General features: G+C 34.5%; 2 protein-coding genes across 2 annotated transcripts; both read left to right on the top strand.

Moving 5' to 3' along the window:
* The first annotated feature begins 1921 nt into the window (after nucleotides 1-1921).
* On the top strand, nucleotides 1922-4895 carry LOC111997032 (CLAVATA3/ESR (CLE)-related protein 25). Its single transcript, XM_024029072.2, has 2 exons — nucleotides 1922-2817; nucleotides 4192-4895. Exons 1-2 carry the CDS (start codon nucleotides 2552-2554, stop codon nucleotides 4232-4234), a joined length of 309 nt encoding a protein of 102 aa, XP_023884840.1. The 5' UTR covers nucleotides 1922-2551; the 3' UTR covers nucleotides 4235-4895.
* Nucleotides 4896-11309: 6414 nt separating this feature from the next.
* Nucleotides 11310-17529, top strand: LOC111997024 (serine/threonine-protein phosphatase PP2A catalytic subunit). Its single transcript, XM_024029064.2, has 6 exons — nucleotides 11310-12015; nucleotides 13820-13934; nucleotides 16049-16157; nucleotides 16233-16310; nucleotides 16773-16964; nucleotides 17088-17529. Exons 1-6 carry the CDS (start codon nucleotides 11763-11765, stop codon nucleotides 17259-17261), a joined length of 921 nt encoding a protein of 306 aa, XP_023884832.1. The 5' UTR covers nucleotides 11310-11762; the 3' UTR covers nucleotides 17262-17529.
* The last annotated feature ends 1037 nt before the right edge of the window (nucleotides 17530-18566 follow it).

Here is an 18566-nt window from a genome sequence, read left to right as displayed (position 1 = left end):
TTGCATGGGTGATGATGGCCCTTTGTCGCGCAGTCTCAATCTTAAATTCTAGCTTCTATAATTTTATTGAGATCAAGAAACACATATTCAAGCATTAGGGTTTTGAGAATTTATCCCATGTTTTAGCAAAACACTAAGTTCTCACCAAGGAGCTAGGGCTCAACCTATAGGCAATTTAGGTAATGGCCTAAGACCGCTATACAATATTATATATTATATCCATTTATCTTAGAGCATAGCAAAAATAATAATAATAATAATAAAGCTTTTTCTACTGGAAAATAGAATGTATTGTTTAATGAATAAATTTTTTTAATTATGGCCCAAAATTTAAATGAATAAAAATTTTCTTAAAATTTTTATTTTCTTTTCAAATATTGTTATGCATTATGTTTATTTCCAAACACATGGAAGATGGGTGGACTCTCTCTCTCTCTCTCTCTCTCTCTCTCTCTCTCTCTCTCTATATATATATATATATATATATTAAAATTAAACTTAGAAGTGATAGTTTTTCAGAAAAAATCATTATTGAAATCTAATGTTCAATTCTTGAAGTTCAAATAAGTAGATAGTTTGTAATGTATAATCTACCACTTAGCTCTAGTTAGATTATAATGGGCTAGGTTTTTCACTATAGCTAGTTATTGGAGCTGACCACTCTGGTTTAGTATCTTTTTTCAATTAAAAGTAGTGTTTGTTGCATACACTGCTCTTTATAATTGAAAATGTGACTTTAAGTCATGTTTTTATTTTTGAAATTGTGATTTAAAGTTACGTTTTCAATTATAATTGGTTGTGTGTGCAACAAGTTTCTCCCTATGTTTAAATACCCCCTATACTAAACTCTAGGACTAGGGTTTCAATGGTAGGTTGCCTCCATGGGCACTCATTTGACCTTAAAGCATGGCTTGATGCCAACATCCACCCACTCAACCATGATGAGCAGTTGAGCACCTATCCAGAATGTATTTATCGCATCTATTCCATCAGTTTATTATGTGCGTACAATGGAAAATTGTCAATGGGAAATTGTCCGTACAACTAACAAGCCAAAACTGCATGGCCAAGACATATAATTAAGTTTAATCAAAATCAACATATAGTATAACCCCTAAATGAAACAACAACAACAACAAAAATGGCTTGCTATGCAATCTATCTAATCATGTCAGATTTGGGTTCTTTTGATCCCTCATGTCATCATGTGCTTTAACCAACTCAATACCATGCTTAACCGCAATAGCAAAATTATTTACTCACATTCATGTCCAGACACTTTGGGTCAACATGAATCCACTCAACTTTGGCTCAATCACTTTTATAGGACTGCCGACGAGGGTAAAAAAAAAAAACTAAGAGAAGGATGGAGTACAAAGTGGGGTAAAGAGTGCCTCGCAAAATTCCTGTCTCATTATCATCCCTACTTACAAATAATACTCAAGAAATATATAAAGACAGACTAACTCAAAACTCTAACTCACATATATATCTTTCAATCCCAAATGTTACTAAGATCTTTCAGCCTCCAAACATAATCGCATTATGAATTTAATTTAAAACCTCCGAATAAAATCATATTATATTTATATATTGTTCATGCAGGTCTATTTCAGATTCAAGGAACTACCAAATAATTTCCATATACGGTAGAAACATCTTAGACCAAAATCCCACCTAGGAAAAAGCCTCCACTTGGGATAAAGTTGCCAAAACTTTTACAATGGTGGTAATATATAACATTTTATTATCTATGCTTTAGAGAATAATACTACTAAATTAATTTTTTAATAAGAAAGATTCTTTCCTTTCACCCTTTAAAAACTCTAATAGATTATCGAATTTGAGTCTATATATACCTAACAAAATGGTATATAAACGCAATGCACGGCTTATTGTTAATAAGTTGTTCCATAATTATCAACTAGGTATATTAAGACACTTCATTCCTTATGTTCCAATACGAGTATTTTACTCAGCTTGCTGCACATGTTCGATTCCTTTTTAATCCCGTGGCATGGATATTTCATGACACTGTGGGCAGCCGATATTTTCTCCTTTTCTCCCTATTGTAAGTAAAGGATGATAGAACGAGAGCCGAGAGGGTCTTTTGGTATCGTAGGTGCATGAAAATACACAAATCAAAGCAAAAGAAGAGTCGTATTGAGACCTTCTCAGCATAAAGCAAAGGGGGTTCCCTCCTTGTCACGTTCGAAACCAGCTAAGCCCTCTCTCTCTCTCTCTCTCTCTCTCTAGGTTCGAGAAAGTGTATGCAACAGAATCCAATCCAACCTATAAAGAATACAATCACCCTTAACTCCATGAAGTAAAAAAAACTGACAAACCCCAAACCCTCACAAAAAATTCTTGCCTTAGCTAATGTGATAACCTTCCCTTTCTCTCCTATTCTCTTCCTTCCTCCAGTTCTTTTATAGACCCGATTATTATAACCACATTCATCATGCAATGATAGTCTTGTTCTGTACTTTTTTACTTGATCTGTCTCTTTGATATACAGAGGGCATCTTCTCCTAGAAAAATAAAATATAGAATGAAAAATATGGGTGGCAGTAGTACTAGTAGTCGTACTTCTTTGCTTTTCAAGATCATGCTTGGAGCACTAGCATTAGTGGGGTTTATTTTTCTTTTGCTGGTTGGTAACCAGGAAAGTGGAAGAGCAAAAATGGAGACAACATTATCGACTCAGTCTGGTGCAAATTTCAAAGGTAAGGAGAAGCTTGTCGACCATCCGGAGTTGGATCTCAACTACATGAGCAAAAGAAGAGTTCCCAATGGACCAGATCCTATACATAACAGGTATATTACTAGTACCAACACATACATATACTATATATTTCTGTACATATACGTGGTTTACATCTAATTTCTATTTTTCATTATGTGCTGTCTTTTCTGAGGTTAGAAAGTTTTAGTTTTAGTTTTTAGTTTGTTTAATTTGCATGTATCTATGGTGTATGCGTGTGTGAAAATTTTTACCAGGGTTTCCTTATCTCTAGCTAAAGCAATTAAATTTTTTTATAATTTGATTATTACACTAAGTACTAGCTAATAACGGGGATTTGAATCTTAGTTCTTTTTATAATAAATTAAAGGAGGCCAAGTAATGTTGCTATGCTACACTATTGGTTGAAGAATTTTAATTAAGGTGGAGCACAAAATTTTTATTTATTTGCTAAACATATGTAATTGAAAACTTTTTTTTTTATAATTTTTTTTATCACAATCAGTCAATATGCTATGGATTTCCAAATCTTACAAGAATACATAGCTTTATTGAGTGATCCCTTTCAACTAATAGAACCATAGTAATGTTTTTGTTCCATCTTTAATTATTGAACTGCCTGCAAAAATTCCCTCAATTAATGGCCTTTCCTTTCTTTCTTTCTTTTTTATTTTATCTGGCTTCCAACTATGAGAAGATTTGTTGGTTAAGTATAAACAATTAGGATTTTCATGCTTTAACTGTTACATTGAGGTGCTGATTGAAGGTCTCCAGATACTTTATTATATATAACAGTTTAGTAACCCCCAGTCCAAAAAAGGAAAAAAGGAAATAAAGTTTGTCTACTCACTTTATTCCATCCCCTAATCATGATTATTCAAATTAAAGCTAATTAACATTTCATTTTATTCTCGACGTAAGAAGCCTTCAAGCTTTTTAGGGTGCCTTTCTTATCACTTTCTTGTTTCCTTTACCATAATTCGCAAGTTCAACTCAGAGTTTGTCATGATTAGCAATGGTATCTGTTACAAATATCAGTAAGCTAGAACTTTTGCTTTCTCAACAGGATTTCTTATTACTCATCAAACGTAACTGAAGGCATTGTCGCTTATATAGCTTATTTTAAACACTTTTGCAGCATCTGAATTAAAATAAGTTGATGCTTGAAGGATTGTTTCTTAAGCAAGGAACATATCTTCCATATTGTTAACCTTTGTCCATAAGCCTCCACTTGAGTTTTTAATTCACTAAACTTTTCTTCATAAGATACCAAGTAACGGGTTTGATTAAGCTGCCAAGAGTCTAGTAGCTCAATGGCATTTCACGATTCTTCTAATAAAGAAAAACTTGGGATCAAATCCCCATTCCCTCAATTACCATAGGGAAAAGAAATTATTCAACTTTAAGAATTATGGTATGTTCTTATTTTCCGTTTTTATTTTCTTCAGGAGAGCTGGGAACTCTGGAAGACCTCCTGGTCAAAAATCCTAGACATCATCAAGTTCAACAAGCTTCATGAAACTCAATTAATTTGCAGGAGATGATACAAGCATGTTTGTATTTCTTAGATATGGGCCTATAGATAATCCTGAAAAATACTCAAGAATCCAATCATGCATGCAAATCTTATTTTACAATTACACCTATTTGTTATGGGGGAGTAAAGAAAAGGAAGCTTGTCGCACACAAAATACACTCAAAAGAATCCCAGACGAAGATTAATCAGCCTTTGTAGAAATTCCACTTTAGTTTTTTTGCATTCTCTTTGATTATTTTTTTTAGAGTGAGAAATAGAGAGTGAGCAATTTTAGCATATGAGTATCAATCTTTGCATGTAAAAGACCAAAAATATAATTAAGTTAATAGTAAGCATAGCATGCATATCTACGAGCGAGATTTGAAGAACCCAAAAGATGTCCTGGCATACTTAGCAGTGATACGCATGCATGGGAAGGGTACATGTACCGGTCACTATCTATCAAAGTCATCTTTGGCTTTGGATTTGTTCAGAGTTTTAAACATATATTTTATTCCATTAATTACTTTAAAGATGTGGCATGAGTTCCCAAACTAAAGTGAATCCCACCAATTAAAGGTGCTTGTACCTGTAAAAATTAAAGTTGCTCTCGAATCTGAGTTGTGTGTTGGTCTTTTTCTCTGGATTCTTTAGTGGGGGTGCTGGACTGTTTTGGTCTTTGGTCCATTCAAACTTGATAAACTTCATGAGATTCTTCTCTAGTCTCGTGGCAATCAAATAACGAAAGGAAGGAAAAATAAATATATAAATAAATGAACAAAAGGTAAAGGAGGCACAAACACATACGGTCATTCCCTTCAAAGTGAAACTTAAAGGAGGCATACTCAAGCTTTTTATTTGCTTTCACCTTTCTTGTTTTGTTTTTATTAGATTGAGTAGCAGAGAGACTAGGACCAAAGTAAAATGAGATTCAAATTGGGATGCTTATGAAAAAAGGGGGAAAAAGTAAAAGGGATTCAAACCGGTGCATTTTGATCCATGTGAGAGAATTAAAGCTTGTTTTGATAGTATGAAAACTTAGTAACATCACTAAGTTTTCATGATTCATCATCCAAAACAAGTGGGTTCCACATATGACAAAGTGTTTGGCTTGGTTTTAGATAATTGTTTCCATTTTTCAAAAATTCAAAATTTTGAGTTTTGATGATGAAAACTGAAAACACAATTTTGGTGTTTTTAGATGTTTGAGTTATGAGTTTAATGGCAGTTTAGTAATAAAATACAATTAGTGGGACCCATGACAAAGACTTATTGCAACTCAATAGTCACAGGTGGGTTTTTTTTTCTTTCTTTCTTTTTCTTTTGTCTTTTTTTTTCTCCAGCTTCTTTCAGTTCTTCCCATTTCTTTCTTTCTTTCTTTATCTTCTTCATGCCTATTTCTCTGGCTTCTTCTTTTTCTTTCCTTTTTTCTTCACCTATTTCTTTTCTCAACTTCGTCTTGTTTCTTTCTTTATTTTTTCTTTCAAGATCTGTGGGTTTTTTTTGTGGGTTTGTCTTGTACTTTCTAAGGGATTCTTTGTTTATTTATTTACTTCTCCTTTGTTTTTTTTTTTTTTTATGGGTTTCTTTGGTACTTTCTATGGTATTTTAATGGTGATTTCAAGCTTCTGATCTGATTTGTGGTTGTGAAGTTCGGACTTGAGAAGTGGTTGTGGGGTTTGGATTTTTGAGATGTGGTTGTGGGGTTCGGATTTTGTGGTGTGGCTGTGGTGGTTTGAATCTGAGATGTGGTTATGCGTGTCGGTGTGGGGTTTAGATTTGTGGTGTGGCTGTGGTGGGTTTGGATCTAAGATGTGGTGGCCGTTTCTATCTCTTCCTCTATGGGTTTGGGTTTATGTTTGTATGTTTAAGACAGTTTTAATTTGTTTTAGATTTGATTTTCAAAGATGGGGGTTGCTAGGTAGAGAAATTAAAGAGGAAGATGATAATTGTAGAGAGAAAAATGAACGAGGAATTAAGAGAGAGAAAATTTCGATGGTGTGGACTTTTGTGGTACTGTTACCATTTTGACTTGTGGGCCCGACAACTTTTGAGTTAAAGTAGTGAAAACCAAACCAAATATTTGAGCCAAACATGTTATTGAGTGAGTTAAGAAAAAATTAGAAAACAAGATATGAGATATGAGTTACAAGTTTGAGTTATGAGATTTGAGTTTTAAGAACTAAGTTTTGAGTCATCAGCAAACCAAACAGGCCCTTAATTATTAGGTATTTTTAGAGGGCCAATGTTTCTCTCCAAATTAGTCTGGAGAGAAACCCTCTAAACTTGTTTTATACTTTTTATTGAATGTGAATTTTAAAAATCTAGCCGTTAGATTACATATTATTTATGTATTTAACATACATATTAAATTTCGCTCAAATCGAATATTATTTACTATTCGATCAATGAACTTATTTTTTGTGCATAATTTTTTACCACAGAAATTTGAAATTTGAAATTTAAACATGTCATTAATAACAAAACTAGAGATCTTTGATCTTCTTAAAATTTTGCAAGTATGGAGAATATAATAAGAACATGCAATCTAACAGTTAAATTTTCAAAATTCATATAAAAAAAAAAAAGATGGGAAATGTTAACCAGGTTTAGGAGCTATTTTAAAAATATTTTATTAGGAGAATGATAAAATAATAAATATTTTTAACATCTTTTTATATTTTCCATAAAAGTGGTGTCAAAACTTTCCTATACTGGTTTATCAACAATTACCCTAATGGCATCCGTTAACATGACCCTAAAAGATATAGGAAGAGTTTGAATGATTTCTTTCCTAACTAATTTAGTGAAGAATCTTTTCATTCTCATAGTCATGTCTAGAAATACATGACTATCTACGGTCCACATCAATAAATATATAATAATAATTTAGGAATTAATTTTTATGTATTAATTTTTGAGTTTATGTCATATGTTTATATATTTCTCAAAAAAAAAAAGTCATATGTTTATATTGTATAAATAACTTTTATTTTTATTGTTGTGGAATGTGGAGTATCAATTCCCTAAAATTCGAAAATGCCTAATAATTTTCTGATAGTAAGACAACGAATGTGGAACCATATGGGTCATCAATTGCAATTGGAGTTAGGGGTCCTCAAAGAATTTAGTAGTGTTGAAAGGGGTCCAATAGATAGGAGCCCAGCTCCACAAATAGGCAACCTTAAGCTGTTGTTTCCGCCATTTAATAAGGCTTGTCCCAGCCAATTCTGTAACATGTTGGACTTGGTTTGAGGGCCTAATTCTGCCACCTAAAACAAGTCCAATCTACTTATTTCTATTGGTGCTTCCTTTTCTTATATATAGTGATTTGGTTTTGTGGCCCATATCAAAACCCTAACCTCTCAATCTTTAAATCTTATCAACTTACTTATTTTAATCCCATCCAGCAAATTATTTTTTTAAGACAAAGACTCAACCAATCACAAAAATGTATTTAATTAATTTTAATTAGTGATCAATCAAAATTAATTTCCATTAGAACTTACCTTGTAGATCTTGGCATGTAGAAACTTATCTGATAGCTGGAAAAAAAAAATTTCTCATTTCAAGATTTTCAATACCCCTAGTTGGAAACTAGGTTATTATTATTATATTGATTGATTGATTTGAAAAAAAATGAGGCATTAGCCGAATGCCCCTAGTTTGGTAACATTTAAAAAAATGGCAAAACGTATATTTAATACTCATGTGATGTTTTTTAGATTCTCTCTTTTAAGATTCAACTATATGGTTGTATTTAACTAAAAATATACTTTCATCTTATGAGAAAAAAGTCATATGGCTAAATCTTAAAAGAAAAACTTAAGAAATAGTGTTTAAGTACTGCACCTAAGTTTTGTTATTTAAAAAAAAAATGTATTTTATCAAACATGGATGCGGCATAGCCAAATGCCGTTGGTATGAAAATGAAGCACAGTCAAATGCCTCGATTTTTCTTTTACTATATTTTAAAAAGCTATTTTTATTATTTACAAAAAGAATGAGGTATAGTCAAATGCCCCTAGTTTTAAAATGATTTTTTTTTTAAATTAATTTTATTAAAAAGACGTGAGGTATGGCTGAATACTAAGGATGACAATTTTCCCTTGCCTCGCTTGACCCGCCCCTCCTTACTTCACCCCACACGGGTTTTGCCCAACTCGCAAAAGTGGTGGGGCAGAGATGGGGCAAGGTTTTAGCCCCGCACCACGAGGCAGGGTAGGGATGAGTTTAGACTTTTTAGACCCAACCCGACCTGCTATGCCTCATCCTCGTCCCGCCCTACCCCGCCCCTTGAGGTTTTGTAGGGCCCCAAGGGGCAGGGATGGGGCAAAAAAAAATTCCTCGTCATGCAGGGCAAAACAAAGATGAGGTAAGACAAAACCATGCAGGGCAGGGGCGAAGACCCCATCCTTCGAACCCGCTCTACCCCATTGCCATCCCTACTGAATGCCCCCTACTATGCTAAGATGCTATGCCTATATGCCATAATAAGCTCGTTTTTTATTTATTTATTTTACTTAAGAATATAATTCTATGTTGGTAGGACACAGCATGGAAAATTATCCCTGATCACCTTAATAGATATCAAATGGTAATTGAGTTCAATTATTTTTCTTGTATTTGCTAAAGGTTGTATTAGAAATTATTTTTCTTACCTAAAAAAAATGGACAATACTTTTAGGTCTTGTTTTGTTTCACGAACTTAGATTTTTTTTTTTTTTTTAACTCACAATTTGGCTCGTAGAGTTGCCTTTTGTATAGGAAAAGAACTCAGAGATGGAGAGGATGCTTCTCCCTCATTTCTCCTTTATAAATTATCATTATTCATTAAAAAAAAAAAACTTGCTACCTACCTTTGTAATGAAGGCAAACCTTATTTGGCAACTTCCTCTTTTCTACAAACTTAAGTTGGGCTTGAATCATTTTGCAAATTTGTTATCATGGGTAGTTCCTACAAAGGATCAAACCAATGACGTATACAATACTTGAATTCTCGATGTAGATGCTACATAGTTGGTTCTTATCCTTCGAGCTCATATTGGTCAAGGGTTGAGAACGGGAGTTGAACTCTATAAGATCAAACTCAGCATCCTTTTTTAAGATTTTGAGAAGAGTTTCTCTTTGGAGAGGAGTAACTCCCAACATAGCAATAAAAGCAAGACGTGTAGGTGGATCAACTCATCAAGTTCCCATTGAAATATGTACGAAGTATTTGAAATACAGGAAAGAAATACCATTCGGGCAATATTTCTAAAGAAGTTGTAAATGGATCTGCTTAAGCTCCCTTCTGCCTTTGCACTCGAGGGTCAATCTTTGTTTGGCCCGAGAAAACCTTTGCATGCCTCCATTACCTTTTGGGAGGCCTATGGCCCAAATGGTGTGAGGATTTAAAGGATTGGAATAAAGAAATGCATAATTTGATACTTGGAAAAAAGAGTTCGAAAAAAAATAAAGAAAGTTGAGCTTGAAAAAAGTATATTAGAATTGTAAATTGATAATTTGATACTTTATAAAGAGTTTAACTCTTCAAAAACAAGAGTTTAATAACTAATAAGATAATACTATAATGACTAGAGTTTTTGAGAGAGAGAGAGAGAGAGAGAGAGAGAGAGCATTTTGGGATAATTGACTTCATTCCAATAGAATAATTCCTATTCTAATTAAACGCGAGTAATTGAATGTACTAATTTAATATATACCGAGCCCAAAAACATGCCATTAACTTAGCATTTTATATAACTTTATTACATTTAAATAAATATAAAAGTTTTGTCTAAAGTTCTCAAGTCTATCTCTTTGGTTTTTTTTTTTGTACCTTCCTTTGAACAAATAAATTCAACACTTTCCACCTTTTGACTAATCGAACACCCTAATACCAACATCTAATTGAACCCCCTAATACCAACATTTTAAGCCAAATAAATCCCTAACTTAAATATTTAAAAAAAAATCATTCAAACTTCTCTATATCTTTTTATTGGATATAAATTTTGAAAATATAACTATTGAATTTTATGTTCTTATTATATCTTCCATACTTACCAAAATTTCAAGAATATCAAATTGAATATACTAATTTAATATATATCAAGCCCAAAAGCATGCCATTGGCTTAGCCTTTTATATAACTTTATTATATTTAAATAAATATAAAAGTTTTGACTGAAGTTCTCGGGTCCATCACTTTGGTTTTTATTTATGTACCTCTCTTTGAACGAATAAATTCAACACTTTCCATCTCTTGACTAATCGAACCCCTTAATACCAACATTTGATCAAACCCATTAATACCAACATTTGAGCTAAATAATTCCCCAACTTAAATAATAAATATAAAAAAAAAATCCCTTCAAACTCATCTATATTTTTTTATTAGTTATAAATTTTGAAAATCTAACAATTGAATTTTATATTCTTATTATATCTATCATAAAAATTTCAAGAAGATAAAAAATTAATAATTATATCATCAATCAAATGTTTAAATTTTAAATTTTTATAGTATAAAATTATGCATAAAAAAAATTTAATAATTGAATAATAAATTTTAACATACATGTTAATAACATAAATAAAATCCAAATTTAAGGGCCTGTTTGGCAGCCCTACTCAAACAAAAAACTACACATTTTAAACATTACACACATTTCCACCTTTTTTTTCTCCCACACATATATCAAAAACATTCCATCAAACCCACCAAACAGGCTCAATGAAACATGAAAAAAAGAAAAGAAAAAAGAAAAGCCAGCTCGCCTAAGGACTGCTAACTTGCGCGAGGTGAGTAGGTTTGAAACGTCCAAAAAAAAAGAGGTGGAGCTGGAGTGACACGCGTCGCTTCCTTTTTTGTGATTTTGACTCGGCGGAGCCACCGGAGAGAGAAAATCTTTCGTTCCTTACAATTATTTTGACGAAATTTAAAAAAATCATTTAATTATTAATTAATTAAATAATTCTTCTAATAAAACACACACTGTGTGTATTTCATTTCAAAGAAACATCGCAATCCCACATTTCATTTCGCATTTCAAAAAAGTTTCATCTTCATTTCATCTCATTTCATTTCTTTCTTTTGTGGTTGCCTCCATTTCCCTCTTTTTTTTCTCATTCACATAAATACGATTTTGATTTAATTTCTCTAATTTTTTTTTCTCATTTTTTTTTCCTCTTCCACCAAAAGATAGAGAGAGAAACTCTGAGAGAGAGAGAGAGAGAGAGAGAGTAGAGCGAGGAATGCTCGAAAGGTCGAGACTCAACCGATCTCCAAAACGATTCGTTTCGTCCGAAACCCTAACCCTAGCCCTATCACTTCACAGATCGATGGTTTCGATGACGAATCTTCGTGTCGACTGAAGAAAATCTTTGAATCTCGGAGATCGGTGTAAACCTTCGCGGTATTGATTTTGATTTCGATCGGTGAAATCGGCGATCTCGGCGGTGCAGATCTGATCGGAGAGAGAGGGAGAGTGAGTGAGTGACTGAAAAAGACACGAAACGATGCCGTCGCACGCGGATCTGGACCGTCAGATCGAGCATCTGATGGAGTGCAAGCCGTTGCAGGAGGCGGAGGTGAAAACGCTTTGCGATCAGGCGAGGGCGATTCTCGTCGAGGAGTGGAACGTACAGCCGGTGAAGTGTCCGGTGACAGTTTGCGGTGATATCCACGGCCAGTTCTACGATCTCATCGAGCTCTTTCGGATAGGAGGAAATGCTCCCGATACCAATTATCTGTTTATGGGCGACTATGTAGGTCAGTATGAAACAGTTTTTAGCTCTCTTTTTTTCCCAATTCTCCTTTGAATTTTGCTTTAGATGCGTTTAATTTATTTGGTTTTTTCATTTTTTTGGAAAAATTGTGCTTTTTAGCTATTGCAATTTTGAGGAAGAAATGTCTTAGACCTGTTTATGGTTGACTATAAACTTATATTTGTGTATAATTATTTGTTTTGTATATATTATATATATATAAATTCATTAATCTAAATAATTTATGTGTTAATTTTTGTATATAAAACCATTTGATGATCAATCTCAATTTGTTGAATGGGTGAGTAATGGATCTCAATTGTTACAGTTTGTTTAATCGTGATTATTTGAAGATTTTTTCATGCAAGATGCTAGTGTAGTTTTTTAAGTATTCAAGGCTGTAATTGGGCACCATTTTTTTTCTTCTAATGATTGGTTTATGGAAATTTTATAGCTCGGTTCATGTTTTATCTTCGAGGTCTGTAAAAATTCCAATGATGATACTGTAACGACTTTGTACTGAAAGTGCATTTTGTGGATTAATAATACATGTGCAAGAGGCTTAGCTATGCTCTGCTTAGCACATATTGGGGATGATTTGCATGTGCAACAAATGAGCAATATGGGTTAGGTCCGAGAATTCTAAGACATCCATTTTGTTTTATCTAGAGAATGAGGGAATCACTTTAATTCATTTTGGTTTGTACAGACTTCCCATGTTTTTGCTTCTTTATTTTGGTTGGTGCTAAATGTTGGGCTGTTAATTAAGAATCAACATATTCATAAAATATAAAATAAGTCTAGTTAAAATGAGAATTTTAAGATGGGTAAGTGAAATTACATGGAAAGATTGGATTCAAAATGAGGAAATTCCCTTAAAGATAAGGGTGACTCATATTGTTGAGAAGATGAGGTAGAGAGAGTCACTTGAGATGGTTTGATTATATTCAAAGGAGCAATTAATGCACTGGTTAGAAAAATGAGTCGATTCAAGATGAGAAAACAAAAAAAGGTAGAGGAAGACCAAAAATGATATTGGTAGAACCATAGAAGTAATAGAGAATATGGCTCCGGATAAAATAGAATGGTGGAAAAGAATATATGTGGATAACTTTGATTAATTTGTTGAGGATTCATCGGCGACCCCAACAAATTTGCGACTAAGGCTTAGTTGTTGTTGTTGGTGGTTCAATAATTCATGAAGGATGAATTGTTTCCTTTTACTTATCCAAAACCTCCCTTCCCTCCAAAAAAGAAAGGGTAAAATGTCGTTTATAAAACCATTGGGTGATACTGATAGATGAATTGGAATGGTGCTTGTAGAGGATCAAGTGAAGATTCATGTGTTAATAGCAGCATACTTCTCTGTACTGTTGCAAAGCCAGTCTTTGTTTTTATAACAAGTAATGTATTCAAGAAGTAGGATGAGGGGTTTCTGTTTTGGAGGTATTCAATCTTGGTTTTTATTGATGTCCAACTAATGACTAAATTTCAAAGAATAAATGATTTGTTTTCAGTTGAAGGTGAAGAGGACAATATCATTATTGAGATAAGATGCTGGATTGTGTTACCATGTCGTGTTTTTCTGTGGAAATATATTGCCCCCTACCTTTCCCCTCTCTTTTAATGTTACCATCTTAATTCTCTATTTTATTCTTTTTCATTACTTAAACAGGCTCCAAAAAGGCTATTCTTTTCTTTGTTAGCGAAGTCCATGTGATATGAGTTGCAAATTTGCTATACCCGTTTGAAGTGTTATATTTATGAATGTACTAGTATTTCTTATTCTCTTGGTTACATGTATGCAGATCGTGGATACTACTCAGTTGAGACTGTCACACTTTTGGTGGCTCTGAAAGTTCGTTATAGAGATAGGATCACAATTCTTAGAGGGAATCATGAAAGCCGGCAAATAACTCAAGTGTAAGACATTTTTTTTTTTTTTTTTTTTTTTTTTTTTTTTTTTTTTTACGCCTTCATTAATGTCCTCGTAAATTAACACGAATCCAACTGTCTATGGCCTCCTTGGAAATTGATAGCTTCATTATTAGCCCAGCTGATAATTCTCTTTTCGAACTCTGCATGAATTAATTCTCACCAACCCCCACCCCCTATAAAAGGTGGCGAGATGGTTTCTCCACAACCCATGGACCTTTCAACACAAACAGAAAAACAGAACACATTCTTCCAACTTCCCAAGCCCTTTTAACAATCCAGCCGGAATTGTGACTGGAACTGGCAAAAGCCGGTATGGCCGCAGCCCCCACTGGGCTTTCGGTGCGGCAGAATCTAGGCGTAACCCCGATGGCGCCTTACAAGGTGGCCCGGAGGGATGTTGTTAGAGTACCTAACGTCTTTCCTCGGAGCGCACCCCCGACGAAGAAGACGTGCGAATTCACCTCATGGGCGGTGCTTGAGTGTTGTCGTCTCCAACGGCCAACACTCGTGAGGATTGGAGAGAATCAAGGGAACATCATGGGGGAAGGTATCCCAGAGCCCCTGCATCTGCTCCTCTCTTTGTTCTAGCTCCGCCTGGCCGAGAAGAGAGTTGTCGGTGGCCTGGAAACATGATGGCCCTCCCCCTTCTCTGCCTTTTTTCAAGCTCTCCCATTCTCTTTATACCAATAAAGGGACGGCTTGACACTTCCCACTGGCTAGTTTTTTCTTAGGGCGGCTCCACCTGGGCCTCTGATTGTAATTTGTACTCTTTCTATTTATGAAATAACAATATCAAGATTTCTCTTTTCGCTGTCAAATCTTCTATATATATATATATATATATTTTTTTTTTTCATCTACTGTAAAACGAATACTTAGAACACTTGCCTGGTGCGCCGGCCAGCACCCTAATCCTCCCCACAGACGGCGCCAATTGTAGGGACTCAGTTTGGATTGACCCTGAGTATGAATAGGTTTTCAGCCCAACAAGCCCAAACAATAAATTTATAGAGAGTGGGTTAAAGGTTTAGGCGCTGGCCGTCGTTCATCAAGCATCAACTCTCATTTATAAAAAGATACTTAGAGTTTCTTTACAACTGGGAGGATGCTCCTCGGCCATGGGCCGAGAAGGCCTTTTGCTTCTCTTTTTCCTCCCCTCTTTTACTTTACTTGTTTTCCTTATATAGTCTTCATCTTCCTATCTCCTTATTCCATCTGTTGATCATTCATTTGCCTCTCTTCTGCCGTCCGTCCCATCAGAGGCCTTATCAGTACTCGAGTGGTTCACTCTGATCAACATTGCCCTGCTAAGGGGTTATATCCCCATTAATGCGGCCAGGGGGGTTAGGTGAATGCATTAAATGCGAGGGTGACAGCTTACTTTGGGCCTGGTCTTCCCCGAAAATCACCCTTGTCAGGCCGAGGATGAGGAGGTTCTCGGCGTGGATTGGGAAAAGAGGCTTTCCCCAATTTAGCCTTGAATAGTCAGTGTTCCTCGGCATGGGCCTGCTACCCGATGGGCCGAGGCTATCAGGCCCATGGGCCCCACAATAGCTATTGATTTTTAATTTTTTAGAAATTTTGCAGGCATGAAGAATACAAGAAGAAGATGTAATCCAATGGTGGATTTGTCAAAAGTTTTTTTTTTTTTTTCAAAAGTCATCTCCAAAGCTACAACTAATTTTGTAACTAAATTTTTTATTTTATTTAATATTTAAAATAACAAGTAGAACATTAAACATATATTTGAATAAATTTTATAAAAATAATATTTTTTATTAATTTCAATCTTTGGTATGGTTTTATATTTATGTTTAAATTAAATATNTTTTTTTTTTTTTTTTTTTTTTTTTTTTTGTAATGACATTTAGATCAAATGAAGTTGTATACTGGTCAAAGCACAAGTCACTGTGTTGATAAATCTTGCTAACTGAGTACAAGAGAGAGTTGTTGGATATTGTTGGCCCTGTGCAATAAAAACTCGATTTAGGTTAGAGATATAGTTAGGCTCCATCTCTCTCACATACACACATGCTAATCAATTTTGTAGAATTTTCCCCTTATTTCCTTATTCATTGCTTTTGTTTTCACCTTCTCAGGTATGGTTTTTATGATGAATGCTTGAGAAAATATGGAAATGCCAATGTGTGGAAGTTCTTCACTGATTTATTTGATTATCTACCCCTTACGGCCCTTATTGAGAGTCAGGTTTGAGTTAGATATGTTGCTGATAGTTTATTTAATTATATTCATGACATCTTCTGACGTCCATTATCATTGTAGATCTTCTGTTTGCATGGAGGTCTTTCACCATCTTTGGATACATTGGATAATGTTCGAGCCTTGGACCGTATACAGGAGGTATGTGTATCATTGCATGTTAACATTTTCTCTTACGCTTGGCTAACATTTTCAAGTGTTCATTATAGGCATTGGAGTAAAAAATTTTAGCAAATATTTTAGAATGCCGTATTGATACTCTCTGAATACTGATATTTATTTAACTTTTAAATCTATACTTTATATGTATGGAATGTTATATTGATGGTATGTATTCCTGTTTTATTTTCTACGAGTGCTTACACTACAGAAATATTTTTGTTGATCTTGCCTAGTTTTCCTCCTCCTTTTGTTAAAAGCAATGTCTGTCAGTCTGTCAAATTGGCATCCAATTTCCGTCTTCTTCCTTTTTCCTTATGATAATCATATACATGCATGACAGTCATTTAGAATTCGAATTTATATCCATTGTTTTCTAAATGTTAATGTACAAGGTTTTTGGTTACTCTGCACTTCATGACGCCTCTGTATGTGCATGATCAGGTTCCACATGAAGGACCAATGTGTGACCTCTTATGGTCTGATCCTGATGACCGATGTGGGTGGGGGATATCACCTCGTGGTGCTGGTTATACATTTGGACAGGATATAGCTGCTCAGTTTAACCATACCAATGGGCTCTCACTGATTTCAAGAGCCCACCAGCTTGTCATGGAAGGGTACAATTGGTGTCAGGTGTGTGTGAACCCATGAATTATAAATTTTCTTTGAAAATTGTGGAAAAAAAGAAGGGGGTGTTTGTACTTGAACTTTTTTCTACTGCATATTTGTTAACTTTCATATCTACTTGTTTTCTAGGATAAGAATGTGGTGACTGTATTTAGTGCTCCAAACTATTGTTACCGTTGTGGGAATATGGCTGCTATACTGGAGATTGGGGAGAATATGGACCAGAATTTTCTGCAGTTTGATCCAGCCCCTCGGCAAATTGAGCCTGACACCACACGCAAGACTCCCGATTATTTTTTGTAATTTTCATATATCTGTCTGCTGCTTGTAATTCCCTATTTTTCTGCTGTGTTATTGTAGATGTGTCTTTAAAAAGAGGAGTTTTGTTGTTTTTTAAGTTGAGGGTTATCATCAACATGATTCTTTTGTTTGGAGTTTGTCCTGCTGCTGCTTTGTTGATTTCCTCGAGAAACTCATAGGAGAACTTACAAAAGGCCACCAAACGGCCTGTTTTTCTTGTATATTTTCGGGAGGAGGAAGCGGCAATAACATGGTATATCTTGTTCTGTAATTTTGCAATTTTAAGGTAGAGAGCAGATTTCTCCACACAGTTGTATTTTATTTCAGAGTTCCTGAGGTGACAATTAAACTGCATAAAATGTTCACAATTTTGCAAAGAAGTAGAAGAATGTTTTATAGGTCGAAAGGTTCGTAGGTATTTGCTTTAAAAAGATTTTGACCCAAACGTTTTCTAGTCAATTCTCTGGATTTTATCCAATTTTTATCACGGAAGAGTGCAAGTGTCATTGGATGCTTGGATTTGAGTCATTTGACGGTAGGCCAGTGCTCTTTTGGGGCGCAACATGAGAGGTTATAACTTAGAGCATCTACAGCAATAGAGTTAAAAATTTAGTTATTTAGTTCTACTAAAAGTTTTTTTTATCTATTTTACTTGTATATATATTGCAGTAGTAGGTTTATTTTAGCTTTTAATACAATAAAATAATATAAACATTATAATAAAAATAATATATTTATTACAATAAAATAATTAATCTTACTATAATAAAATAATATATCTATTACAAATAACATTGTACAACCATCATAGCTATACACCAACCACCACCACCACAGCCCATAACAAAGAAAAAAAAAAAAATTAACCAATCCCACACCCACCAGGCAACACCCACACCCACCACCACAACCACCACCACAGCCCACAACAAAGGAAAAAAAAAAATCAACCAAGCCCACACCTACCAGACCCACCAGGCAACACTTACACCCACCACCACGAAACCCACCCAAGCCACCCATTGATGTTGATGAACCCAGCCACAACCCACTGATGTTGACGAACCTAGCCACCCACTGACATTGATCTACCCACACAACCACAACCACCACCACAGCCCACAATAAAAAAAATTATATAAAAAAAAAAAAAAAAAAAAAACAAGTAAGGGCGAGATGGGTTGGCAGTGTGGGTCAGCAGCATAGGGGTGGGCTGACAGCGGTGAGAGTTGAGAGAGAGATAATATTTTAATTGGGCAGGGAATATATATATATATATTTAGCTCAAAGCTACAATGTACATCTATA

This window comes from Quercus suber, unplaced genomic scaffold, assembly GCF_002906115.3.
Source record: "Quercus suber isolate HL8 unplaced genomic scaffold, Cork oak 2.0 scaffold_137, whole genome shotgun sequence".
Classification (NCBI taxonomy): Eukaryota; Viridiplantae; Streptophyta; class Magnoliopsida; order Fagales; family Fagaceae; genus Quercus; species Quercus suber.
This window is presented reverse-complemented; position numbering and strand designations above follow the sequence as displayed.

Bases quoted from the DNA above. Each gene is read 5' to 3' on its own strand.
- LOC111997032 (XM_024029072.2), top strand. From the start codon at position 2,552: ATGAAAAATATGGGTGGCAGTAGTACTAGTAGTCGTACTTCTTTGCTT. The intron at 2,818-4,191 runs GTATATTACTAG...TATTTTCTTCAG, and splicing joins CCAGATCCTATACATAACAG to GAGAGCTGGGAACTCTGGAA.
- LOC111997024 (XM_024029064.2), top strand. From the start codon at position 11,763: ATGCCGTCGCACGCGGATCTGGACCGTCAGATCGAGCATCTGATGGAG. The intron at 12,016-13,819 runs GTCAGTATGAAA...ACATGTATGCAG, and splicing joins GTTTATGGGCGACTATGTAG to ATCGTGGATACTACTCAGTT. The intron at 16,965-17,087 runs GTGTGTGTGAAC...CTTGTTTTCTAG, and splicing joins AAGGGTACAATTGGTGTCAG to GATAAGAATGTGGTGACTGT.